Genomic DNA, 13,640 nt, shown 5'->3' with positions numbered 1-13,640 from the left:
CCGACGCCCACACATTCATGAATAGCCTTCTTAATCCATAATCTGGCACGTCATATTTTCTAGACTGCGACGTTGAAACGTGAGAAATGAGTGGTATTGAGTGGTATTAATTACACTGTTTTGTGTGCGTGTGTGCGTGTACATGCGTGCGCGCGTGCATGCGTGGGTGCGGTTGTATGCAATATAGTAATTTGGGAGCAGCGAAAGAACTTGGAAAACAAAGCCACCGTACATACAATGGTCGATAAGTATCTATCACAGTTGTGCGTTCACAATAGAACAATTTATTGTACGCTAAAGCTGTAATGCCATTCCTAAAATATCTTTATGTCAACCAATGAACGCAAAAAATAAGCAGCAGAGGGTAATATCCAGACAGTAATGTAGTATCAGTACAGTGTTATACAGTTTTGTATACGGATATATTATCATATTGTCTACAATAAGCTTTATTTGACCTCTTTGAATTACACACCTGAGTGCGCACCTCGCGCAGCTGTTTGACTCAGACAGAGTAGGTTAATTAACAAGTACGAGAAGCCATGAATATTTTACGACGCTCACTTGTACTTGGGTGGCGGCCAGCCTTGGGCCAGGCAGACCAGGTCAGTGGGGCGTCCCTGCTCAACAGTCACGTGACCCGAGTGGAATGTGATAGAAGGTATCTGACTTCCTGCTGGTTCTGCATAAATGGAATGGAAGAAGGGGAAGGCTTTGATATTAATAATTTGTTTAGTCGAACGAAGCACCTGTTTGATCACAGTCAAATTCATAATAAACGTTTTCCAAGTTATTCAAAGAACATGATTTATTACAATTTTCTTTTAGCTTGATGAAGACTTCACTGCTTTCAAATATATTTACCTCTCCTGGGCATGTTGAGGAAAAAAGCCATCAAGAGGTGTTTTTATACACTCCCAAATTGCATTGCCATTTATAAAATGTTTTGTTACTGACTGCAATGTTACGATGGCGTCAACAAAAAACGAACAGACACTTTGTGCATCTTGCACTAGGAGCACTAGGAACGTGCAGGCGCGTAGAGAAGCATTTAAATTCTATAGGAGGCGTATAAGCAATCAGAAGGCTCGACTTGCAAATCTGTTGCTCGAACTTTTAAAAATAGGCGTTACATAAATTTGCTAACATCAACGCGAAGTATTGTTCGAAATGACAGGCTGGGGCGCGATGACCTGGTTTGTTGCTGAGGCGATGTCACGCTCCAAAGAATTGTTGATTGCGTGATTCGTCACGCCAAACGCTTAATTTACGATTCTAGCATTCGCTCCGTCATAACCTTTTACGTCTAATTATCTCTCGCTTCAGCTTAGTAAAAAGCTAAGTGTTCTGCAACTAGGTACAATAGACATAGCTTTTTCTTTCTCTTTTCTCTCTGTTTGCACATTGGCCCACCCACCTCTTTCGTACTAAACACCTTTCTTGAAATGAAAATAAAGGAAAATTTGGTACCCATGTAATCATAAATACTACGTTTTATTAAGTATACATGATAAATATGAGAAATACTGTGAGAAAGAAAGAAGCGTGGCACATTTAAGAGGAAGCTTTAGCTCAGATCAAATTTCGATGCTGCCTACTCAAATACAGATAAAACGCAAAAAATGCTTTTCTGAGATAACCCCTCAGCCAATTTTATTATTTTAATGAAATTCGTTGCATTTGAAAGAAAAGGTTGCATTCTAGTGACTGTTGCAAGCGGAACGTTGATTTAAAGCCTGAATTCCTTAAAAACTATTTTCCAAAATTGGTAAGTTTTAGACATATATAAGCACGAAGTTTACAGATTTGCAAAAACTTTGCAACAAAACAGACATCGCAGTTCTGTACGCTGCATAAGTTGCACCATTGAAAGTGGTCAAATTTCAACTGGTGTGAATTTGTTACGCTGTTTACGCGTTTCGCAGAAGACGTGCACACATATTAGTGCTCTATCTGAGAGCCATGTATAATGCACCAATTTTGTTCGCTTGAGATGTACTGTTACATGGAATATACAGAATTATATTATTTTTCATTGCCGGGTTACTTAGCTGTAAACTTGATAGTTTTGTTTTCCGAAAATTTGCTCTTTCCAGCAATTTTTATTAGGCAATTGACAGCCTAAATAAAATATAAGCTACCAACAGTCACTACATTTTAACTTTTCCTCTTAACTGCAACTAACCTCATCATTATGGTTGCAGTGGTTGCTGAGAGAAACGATTTCTGCTTCCCCATGTCCCCGAGCTAGGAGTCCCCGAGCTAAAGCTTCCTCTTACGGCAGGGTCAAGGAACCCTAAAGAATATTACACGAGGTTCCGCGTAGTCTGAGATACGTGAAAAGTCGAGTAAGTCAAACCCGAATTCACGCTGGGTAGAACGAATGAGGTCCTGGTGTGCTCGAAGATCTACAGTCGGCGCCAAAAGTTTATGCACTACGTGATGTGAAACACAGATAAATATTTCCCCTGCCTGGGCACGCAGGTTGGTATTCGGTTTTCCAAGTTTATGCGGATATAGGCGAACAGCATAGCGTCGAACGGTGTCACTGGCTGTAGGGTCACAATCGTTTCCATAGATCCAGTGGTTCGTAAAATCCTGACGCCGACTGTGTACAGCTGCTCAAGGTAAAACACGAGAACAACCGTATAAGCAGGGACAACAGCTGAGAACAGGCTGGGTTGCGCAACGCTACACCCAGCACTGGGTACGTAGCGTTGCCTATAGCACTGGAACAATGGGTAGCGCAGCGGCTACCCAGAGCTGCAGCGTGCCGCGTGGCGTCTAATAAAGCGTCGAGAGCTACTCACCCGTGGCGTGGTAGTGTGCGTAGTTGGCGCTCGTCCTGTTGCGACGAGTGAGCACGTCCTCCGTGTGGCAGCGGAAGCGCGCCGCCTGAGCCAGGCTGCGCACGTACAGGTCGCCCGATGACGTCATCACGTACTGGTCTGCGAGAGGTCGCGAGGTCAGACAGTCGCGCACGTGACGGGTCAGCGATGAGTGAATGGAAGGAAAACATTTCTTGTATGCGCACTTTGCACGTTTCTCGAAACATTTGCAATTGTAGTGGTGATACATTAGTCACATATACTTGTCCTTTTTTCTTTCTTTTTTGCATCAGGGTGGCCGAAAGCTAGGTCGAAAGTTTGAAGGTCAGTTTTGACACCTAAATGAAAGCAGAGTGGGGCTCATGAAATAAAATCTTTTTTTTTTTAAGAGGATTCAAGTTATTTATTCCTCACACTCGCCGAGTGTTACAAATAGAGGAGCCACAGTGCTTCGGCGACTGGCGAAAGAAGATATTTGGGTGCAGCTGAAGGGCGAAAGAACAATCATACGTATAGTTGTTCGAGAAGCATCCCATAATGTGACATTCCCAATTTGACGACCGGCCGTACCTTAACTTATTTCTCGTGTACTCTCACAAGTTATTATTTTTCAAGCTACAAATTCCCGTAACAGCACGTCGAGTGGACACAAGATCACGCCAGTCTACCATTCTAAACTATCTTATTTTGTCTATTTAGTTTTTTTATGTAGAAGTAACTTTGTTACTTCTACATAAAAGAGAATGCGCAAATAGAATCAGGTACACCTTAGACTTCTTTCAATTAAAGGACCAGGCAGGATTCCGTAAAGGCTACTCAACAATACACCATATTCACACTATCAATCAGGTGATAGAGAAATGTGCAGAATATAACCAACCCTTATATATATCTTTCATTTATTACGAGAAAGCGTTTGAGTCAGACGAAACCTCAGTAGTCATGGAGGCATTACGGAATCAGAGTGTAGAGGAGCCGCATGTAAAAATACCGAAAGATATCTGTAGCGGCTCCACAGCCACCGTAGTCCTCCATAAAGAAAGCAACAAAATCTAAATAAATAAAGGCGTCAGGCAGGGAGATACGATCTCTCCAATGCTACTCACAGCGTGTTTACAGGATGTATTCAGAGACCTGGAGTGGAAAAAATTGGGGATAACAGTTAATTGAGAATACCTTAGTAACTTGCGATTCGCTGATGATATTGCCTTGCTTAGTAACTCAGGAGACTAATTGCAATGCACGCTCACTGACCTGGAAAGGCAAAGCAGAAGGGTGGGTCTAAAAAAGTAATCTGCAGAAAACTAAAGTAATTTTTAACAGTCTCGGAAGAGAACAACAGTTTACAATAGGTAGCGAGGCACTGGAAGGGGTAAGGGAATACATCTACTTGGGGCAGGTAATGACCTCGGATCGGGATCATGAGACGGAAATAACCAGAAGAATAAGAATGGGCTGGGGTGCGTTTGGCAGACATTCTCAGATCATGAACAGCAGGTTGCCATTATCACTCCAGAGAAAAGTGTATAACAGCTGTATCGTACCAGTACTCACGTACGGGGCAGAAACCTGGAGGCTTACAATAAGGGTTCTACTTAAATTGAGGACGATGCAACGAGCTATGGAAAGAAGAATAATGGGTGTAACGTTAAGGGATAAGAAAAGAGCAGATTGGGTGAGGGAACAAACGCTAGTTAATGACATCTTAGTTGAAATCAAGAAAAAGAAATAAGCATGGGCAGAACATGTAATGAGGAGGGAAGATAACCGATGGTCATTAAGGGTTACGGACAGGATTTCAGGGGAAGGGAAGCGTAGCAGGGGGCGGCAGAAAGTTAGGCGGGCGGATGAAATTAAGAAGTTTGCGGGGAAAACATGGCCACAATTAGTACATGACAGGGGTAGTTGGAGAAGTATGGGAGAAGCCTTTGCCCTGCAGTGGGCGTAACCAGGATGATGATGATGATGATGATGATGATGATGATGATGATGATGATGATGATGATGATGATCTTTGTTACGGCCGCCTACCATTTTACCGAAGGGAACTCTTTCCCGCTATGAGGTGGTGAATTAAGCGCGTTAGGAAATAAAACAGGGATATACGTGCATGGTGTTACCATCACTAGTTTCTAAGCTTCACTCAGTTTCGAAAGAGCCGGAAATATGTCTAACATTCCAGTGGTAGTCATTAAGGTAGTTTTATTAAATGACAGTTTCAACATTTGTCCGTCATTTAAACTTGCAGGGAAATAGTTCAAAGAATTAGCCATTCAAATGCGAGACCAATGTACGTGCAGTACAAGAACGGCAAAAAAGAAAAGACGAATACGTCGTCATATCTGTGAGCCATCAATTTTCAGGAAACATGACATAAGCTTTTTTGTTATTTGACGCATTATCTGTCCTAGTAGATCGCATATTTCCATTAAGAACAGCATAACAGCGTGAAACGAAGCGAATGTGATATAGAGCAGTTCTTGGCTCGTAATGTGCACATGAAGAAATTAAAGACATGAGATCCCGTGACAAGAAAACAGTACCAGAAGGCACCCAGGCAAGAGAAGATGGGTTGCACTCTTGTTTTGGTGTGAGGAGACTGCTTCCTCGTGTTAGATCGTGGCTGTGTGTACCACAATGAATGACCGCTGCATCTTGCGCTGCGATAGGTTCGACCGAATTGAGATATCTAGCTTTATACAGACAGGCGGTCGCGGGTAATCAATGAATGCCCGAGGCGTCGGCACCTTTTATCCGGTATCTGACACCTCCCGTTCTAAGTGCAGCATCATTAGATTATCACGGCTGCTGCGGCTGTGCCAATTATCAAAGCCAGGAGCAACGTGGACTTGCCTCTCCATGGCACCGCACTGATCAGGAGCCACATCACGGACTGATTGAATGCTTTCTGTGTACCGGCCTTCGTTGCAACCTGACCGGCTAAGCAAGTGAAAGTGTATCTGACGTAAGCAAAGGCACATCTGACAGCTGTGTAATATTCACGTCGTGTCGGTCCAATGGCACTGCCGGGCACTTCAGAAACTCCCTTTTGCGCCCCCACCCCGCCCCCGCCCCGCCCCCGCCCCGCCCCCTGCCCCCTACCCAAAAGGTCTTGCCCAGATATGTCGAGGCTGAGCTTGTACGAAGAGCCGCCTGTAGCTGCGCACTAAGGCTTCGGCGTGCGAATAGTGGTGCAACTAATTCGGCCCCACGTTACATTCGCTAACCTGGGGCCGAATTCGCAAATATTTTCGTTCGGGATTACTGTTTGCTAATGGGTCGGCCGCCTTCGCTAATATAATTTCCTTACATTAATATTGGCTATTAGGTGCCCATAAGAGCCGATCTAGCATAACTCTTTTTGTGAACGCAGTACATGGCGACAAAGATGCTTTTCCAAGAACACCGCGAACAGCTGTCGGTTGTAGAAGGCGGTCGACAAGAGCCTCTTATTGTTCTGGGCGTCTAATCTTGAGCAGATCTAGATGTTATTCTCGACCTGCTAAGACACGTGTGTGCGTGAGCCATGACGCGTATGACTGGTGATATAACTCCTTTAGTGGAACTACACGCGTGTGCGCTTTGGTGTATGTTTGACACAGATCGCAATATTTTTGTACGTGGATTGTGCAGAGCTCCTTACATGATACCGGATTCGTTTTCACCATCTCACGCTTTGTACGGCTAGCTTACCATGTCCTACGTTTCGGCGTGGCATGAGTCACGCCGAAAGAAAAGGCACAACCAGAACACGTATCTGTTATCTTAGATCTCACTAAAGAAAATTTCGGAGAAGTTTTCTTCCGAAAAGTACGCAGCTTATCATAACAAAGCGAGTCTCGATTAAGCGCTCGCCTGGTATAAATTAGCAGTTTTATTTTTCATGGCTTATATTAAACATATAAATAAGCTAGGAGACGATGAAGGAGTTGAGAGACTGCACTCGATCATACCAGTTTTTCCAGTTGGCTTGGCTTCAAAGAGAAGATCTATATTGATTTGAATGCGAAGTAATTCAGCCTTCTATGTTTCGGTGTCTGTGCTACAGGAGCTTCCGACAGACGCTGGTGTGTACCCTAATAATGGTTTAGGTTCACCGTGCTACTACAGCAGAGCGCTAATGTTTTACCGAATTACAACTGCACGGAAACAAAAGAATAATATAAATAAAATAAATACAAGAAACCCAATCAGCAACGGCTCACCGATGAACTAAATTCGCGCTTTCCAGGCAAACTTTATCGCTTTTGCAAGCCTTCGGGTTCTCACTGTAATGCCATGTGCTTCCCTGTGTGTGCTACAAATAGGCAAAACTTCAGAGGAGTAAAATAAGTACTCTAACTATTGCTGACAAAGGAAATAAATATCTCGTGCTCATTCTCGCCATTACGCGTTCTTGAAGAAACTTCACATTGCTTTTCTTTCTTTAAATTTCTGTTTATTATAGCGCCTGTTTGCTTACTGCATTCGATTAAATTTCTGTTTGCACAGCGAGACTGATTCGTTCCTTCGGCTAGCAGTCTCGAATATCTATTAGGTTTTAAAATGGGTGAATTTCCGAAAACCGAAATGACTTATTTGTGCGCCAACCCCAAGTGGACTGCTTGTTGAAGCCGCCTTTTAGTTCAGGCCGTGGAACGATCAATAAAGGAGCTGAAAGACGACAATGCAAGTTTTACTTTAAGCGGAAACCACACGGAGCGTATTTCTGGCTCATTTCACACGCAGTATCGGGGCATTCAATTCGTACCTCATGATAAGGCTTTTGTTTTTATGTAGTGAAATGACGCAATTCAATCGAGAAATTGGCCACGAATCTGGCACAGAAAAGAATATTTCATTGTTACCATTTCTTTCTTTCTTTTTTTATTCCTAGAATCTTCAGTCTTCGACGTCGTCGTCGTTGTAGTCGTAGTTGTTGCTGTTGTCGTTGTCATTATCGTTGTCGTCGTCGTAAATTTACCATCATTTGTCGTAGTTCTTCTAGAACTCAGCGGGCAAATTTTTTGCTTCAAACTTTGAATCGTTCTACGACTATCAATTATCGCCCATGAACGAATACTGCAGGCGCTTGCCTGACAATGCACCTAGCGTACTACTTTACATAAAAGAAGTTACGCATCACATCGCACTACACACACAAGCATGCAAGTGCATATTCTCAGACACACGTGAGCAAGCAAGCAATATGATATAGTCCCAGAATTTTGTTGCCTTCTGTCATGCAGATATCATTGCCTAATGTCATTAATGTAGTCATGGTCGTTGTCGTCGTCATCTGATCTCATTCTGCCACTTTTGAAAAAGCGCAGGGCTGTGATGACATACATCTACCTTTTCGCATCAGGAAAACTGAGACACTACAGGCGCGCCTGCATGCAGGAAGTAATTGATCCCCGGCATAGCATTTTCGAGCCAATGCAACTCGCTCGCCGCGTTCTGTACGTGCAACAGCTCAGAACCAAAAGGGAGCACAATGCATCGCTGAGATCGCCGTACACATTGCACGATCTTCCAAGGAAAATTAAAATCACAATAATGCTGCTTGTCCCCATACGTTTATTAATATCAAAGCATTGCTATTTTTAATAAAAGGGGCACATGATCAAGATCGCACAATACAACCAAAACTGGATTGAGGACCTCGTTCTATAGGAAGCAAGCATTGTTTATGGCGCAGATAAAATATCAAATTGATAAAGGAAGGACGACTGAATTTTACTTTTATGCCTTTAGCACGGTTCTTTTGTATTTATTTTATATGTAGAAATTAATGAGAAGTCATGCTTCCTTAGGGCCGACAATCCCGTTATTCCGAATGCACTAGTCAGGCATGTATAATGAATAAAAAAAAATAAATTCGCACTCCCACCCAAAAGGCTAACCACTGATTGCGATAGCAAATTAGTAGATAGCTTTACGAAGTAAGCATAGTAGCTTTATCGGCCGTATAGCATTGTAAACATTCGCTTAATAACTAAATCAGCAATGATAAAATATGTAAGCGTGACTCAATGAGGACGTAGAAAGAAACAGACACACAGAGATAACGCTGTCTTTCTCTGTCTACTTCTTTCTATGTCTCTGTTCAGTCGCGCTCACGCGTTCTATCATGCATTCAGCCCGTGCAACGCATCCCTATGGCGTCCGCCAAAGGCGTCTGCTACGACGTCCGCGATTCGCGTGGAAAACGTCGTAGTAGACGCCGCGGTTGTCTCCACTCTGTACGGAGCGGCGGGTGAGGAGGACATCGAGACACCGCAGCAGCCGCCGGAGAACGCCCCTCCTACCTAGCCTCACCCCTCTGTCTCGCGCGCCACAGGAGAGGGCACGCATCCGGGCCGCGTTCCTCGCTCGCGCACGCGAGATTGAACGTCCTTCCCCGGCTCACCCTCACAAGCTTTCACTCATGCGGAACCTCACGGCGACACCGACGGCGACGGCAGAAATGCACCTGGAGTGTCCACATAATAGAATAAATCTATTTCAACCCCTCAAACACAAAAACTCGACTCACAAGTTCCATATATATATATATATATATATATATATATACATGGGGGAGATGCGCGTCCTGGCCGCTACACTATTTGAGCAGATCCTCGTTGAAAATCGCGAAATGGTTGAAAATTGCAATATCGCGAAGCTAGTTTGCAAGGAAGTTGTAGACAGAGCAAAAAATTTGCGTCAGGACACAGAGTACAATACAGAATTAAGAAGATAATTAAGAAAAAAAAATCTTACGATACTCAGCCTAACATAACTCCCTAGTGAGCCAAGCCATCATCGTCAGGCATGTGCTAATAGGCGCAAAGTAAACGTATTTCCGAGAAATCAAATTACGTACACACAGTATACGTTCTGGAAGTGTAGTAACACAAACACAGGCTTACAGATATTCAAAAGATATTATTTTCCAAAGACATGTTCTTCTATTGATCTACGTAACAAAAGGCAACATAGCATTGCTCCTTCGCGGCGCTTCTAGTTACGGAGTTGCAAACGCCGCCGTCTCCATGATGAGGCGACCGCTAAACGACGCATAGGAAATGTACACATAGGAGACACACAGGAAGTAAGTACAAAACCTGTACTGTCATGATTATATAATTACTTCCTGTGTGTCTCCTACGTGAAATTTTCCTATGTGTCCGTTAGTACGCGCTGTACTTTCATGAATTTATAATTGCTTCCTGCGTCTCATATGTGTGAATTTTCTATGTGCCTGTTAGCAGTCACCTGACGATCATGACGCCGGTGTTCGCATTTTTCTATTGTAATTGGTATCGCAATATAGGTGCAATGTTCTATTGCCTTTATTTGTAGATTTTTAAGAGGTTGTGGCTTTAGAATGCGCATATTAACGCGGAAATGTCATCTGCCGGGCTCCAAGCATGATCTGTTCCCTGTATACAATCAACCACAAATTTTTAGGCAACATGAGATCTGAGAAAAAAGCTTAATATCTGCGCAGGCTTACAATGCAGCCTATAGTATTCGCATTAATAGCCTCTACTAGCACATGTGAACAACATTGTGATGTTCGGTTTTACTGACTACTGTTACAGGTTGCTCGGAAATTGAGCGTTTCTTCAGAGCCCGTGGTTCGCAAACTTTTATGGTTGACTGTATCTAGGTGATGCAGTTATCAACACGCAACTCTGAGAGATTGGGATGCTTTGCCGCTTTGTCCTTACCCAACGTCTGCAGAAGTAGGCATAGAAATGTTGGAAAGGTTATATTTACTAATGAAATTGCGTTCTTGACATATATTTATTGCACTGAGCATATTTAGGTATAATTTGTTCTATCGCTGAGTAGTTTTATAGAAAAAAAAAGATAGTCGACAGCCTCGACACCTATAAAAGTAGTAAGGGCGGTAGTGTTGGGAAGTGTATTGCGCCTAACACAGTCGGGGTCTAGGGGCGGCGGCGTTTCAGGCGCGTTCCTGGCGCTTTCTTTCGCATGTGACCCACGGCAACCGACACCGGTCAGTGGCGTTGCGGCGACTGACAGCATTCTTCTGGGTCTGCTCACCTTGAGCGAGCGCAATGCCGCCCTTTAGCTCTAACGGCGTACTGTCGCCACATACGCACTCACCGTCACGTGGGGTATGACGCCCGGTAGCCTCCTGGAGTGCTCTTTATGCTGCGCAGCAGCACAGGCCTCGCGTGCTTGCTGTGGCTCCCCCACCATTCGAGTGAAGCTGTACATACTAAAATGACTGTGCACATTCATGGATTTGTATTTGCGAATGTGCAACAAAGATGTGACTACTTTATAGAATACATGTTTCGCTTTCACCTTAGTCTCGTTCCTCTAATAAAAGGAATTGACCAATCAACTGTTTCGAAAATATGCACGCCCATGATTGCCATTCGACTTCCGGAATGTCTTTTGTGTTTTTGGGGTTACGCTCCTGGAAATGCGTTTCCTCTCTATCCTGTTACTACACGCATGTCGAGGGTGCCTTGGCTCATGAGGAAGTTTACTGTACTGTCTATCATCGAATTTTTTTCATTATTATTCTGTATTCTACTGCGCATCCTCACACTTTCAATGTTGTTCTTCTTATAACTTCTCCTTTACAAGCTCTTTGCGCAATGTTGTAGGAATACTCTTTCCAAAGTGCATAAAAGACCTATCATGCGTCTGTAAATCCATTCTTGATGAAGATCGGTCCCTGGCTGCAACGTGGAAACAAACTTGTGTTACATACAAGGTGCCCAGCGTAACTTGTGTCTAAATGTTAAAATATGGAGTGCCATGTTGCAGGGCATACAAGATAATTTGGTAAAATTTATTTTTTAATGTTGCGTAATTGCATGTTTAGGTATTATTAGTTATTTAACTTCTGAACTATTATACTCGGAGAAAAATTAATTCAAAAATTGCCGGCCATCATGAAAAATACCCGATCCGTCTTTCTGTTGGTCTATACGTACTACGTAAAAGATTTTTCCAACCATTAAAGAAATCCTCGAAAGCCCACGAAATTTGCCGCGTGACTAGGTGCGCGGGATTTCTGAAATTCAAGGAGGTGAAACACAAATGAAACACAAGGGCGTGAACCCAGACCGGAAGCCATCGGTCCGTATTTGTGTTAACTTTTGGTGCCAGTTTCACACTAGAGAGAAGAGGAAATATTGAGTTAGAACTGTAGAAAGGAATACATTTCTAGGAAAGAAATGAGGCTATTGGGGTCGTGTTGTTATCACTGTTGTAAAAGAAACTTACGAAAAACCGATATGATACAGGTATTCACACAGCGTATGTAAAATTTATGAACGGGTAATGTCTGGCGCTAGGTCACGTATTTGTACTTTAATGAGAACTAACTTACATTGCCCCCTGAACAAGAAGCTAGAACACAATATGTCAGCTGGTTGCTTACGTCATGGGTAGACGCAACCAGTAATAGGTCTCGTCTCACAATGGCATGATGATTGCACTCTCGCCGCGAAATTCACTTCATTCCTGGAAAGACGTCAACCAATAGAGAGGTCAGCAACATTAACTCAGGATTCTCCTATGATTTATTCAATATTTTTTTATCGAGATCTAAATTTTGCACTATATCGGCCGCTTGACACAACATTTCAGCGCGAAGTCATTGATGTAGGCCTGAGGGCTACAAGCACAGCAGGCGATCCCTATACTGATCTTTCATGAGTAACCACTAAAAAAAAAAAAAATGACGCCCCTGTATAGCGCGACGCTCTCTCCCAAAAGTCATATCTCTTCTTTCACTCTCGCCTCCAATTCATTCACCGCGACGGTGGATCCAAAAACTGGCGTTCCTCCCCACCCACCCGTTTGCATCCTCTGTTCGTGGTAGGTCTCTTCTGCGATTGCAATGCTATAGGGTTTTCGAGATCTCTTTCCCGACAGGCAGTGACAGCTAGATCACTGCATGCGCTCGCAGAACGTTGTCCCTGTTTCCTAGTTTCCTCATTTGTTTGCTGTTCTACCTCGGAAGTGTTACGGTGAATACATTTCTGAAACTGAATAAGGGCCGAAGGTATTGGAGTAGGGAAGCTGAGAGCACCGCCGGTCTCGCTTCGTGGAAGAACGAAGCACTTGGGTACACAGAAGAATGCATGCGCGTTTTTCGTGGCGAGCGTAGTATCGCCCCCATCTTCTTTGTGCTTCAGGAAAACACCATTTGCCGCTGTTGTGCGTCGCCCGGATTTCAAGTGTATAAGGTATTGCGAGTACTATTTCCGTTTCCTTGCGGAAATAGCTCGCGTTGCCTCCACTCGCGTGTTATTCAAAAGACTCCTCTACATCTCATTTTTCTCATTTTTATTCGCCTTTCTGTGGCCACTCCCCCGCTTTTTCTCGGTGTCGGAGGCACCAACTTCTAGCACATAAACAACGCTGCCCTCTCTCGTGTTCTTCGCAAATGTTCCAGTTACGTTACCACCATCTCTTTTATACTCCTAGCGTGTTCCTTCCCTTCTCCGGAACGAGACCTCGAGCAAGTGGACGTATTTTTTTTTACTTGTTGCTTCTTGCTTTCTTTACCCACTGCTTTTCTTTTGGCGTTCGGCTTACAAGTCAGGAGATACTCCTGTCGCATTCCTTCCACCTATCCCGATGGCGTGAACGAAAACAGGGAAAGTAAATGCACGCAGAACATGGGACTCTTCCAACGCCTAGTTTAGGCTTTATTTCACTCACTTCGCAGAACTACCTTTAATCTTGTTTCTGCGCTACATGCGGAAGTTGTTAGACATCTCTCATTTGTCTTTTCGTTCACTGGGCTGAACACATACGCAGGAAATTGATGCTGATAATTGAAAGAATAAT

General features: G+C 43.6%; 1 protein-coding gene across 1 annotated transcript in view; it reads right to left on the bottom strand.

Annotated features, from left to right (window-relative positions):
- LOC142578893 (cell adhesion molecule Dscam1-like) overlaps positions 1–13,640 on the bottom strand; it is a 175,901-nt gene that overhangs the window by 54,783 nt on the left and 107,478 nt on the right. Inside the window, exons 4-5 of the mRNA XM_075688563.1 lie at positions 2,811–2,948; positions 565–682 (exon numbers count right to left, since the gene is read on the bottom strand). Coding sequence (XP_075544678.1) covers positions 565–682; positions 2,811–2,948 — 256 coding nt within the window. The remainder of the gene's footprint in view (positions 1–564; positions 683–2,810; positions 2,949–13,640) is intronic.

The sequence above is a fragment of the Dermacentor variabilis genome, chromosome 4 (assembly GCF_050947875.1).
Source record: "Dermacentor variabilis isolate Ectoservices chromosome 4, ASM5094787v1, whole genome shotgun sequence".
NCBI classification, from domain to species: Eukaryota; Metazoa; Arthropoda; class Arachnida; order Ixodida; family Ixodidae; genus Dermacentor; species Dermacentor variabilis.
Note: the sequence above shows the minus strand (reverse complement) of the source record. Positions and strands in the feature narration are given on the sequence as shown.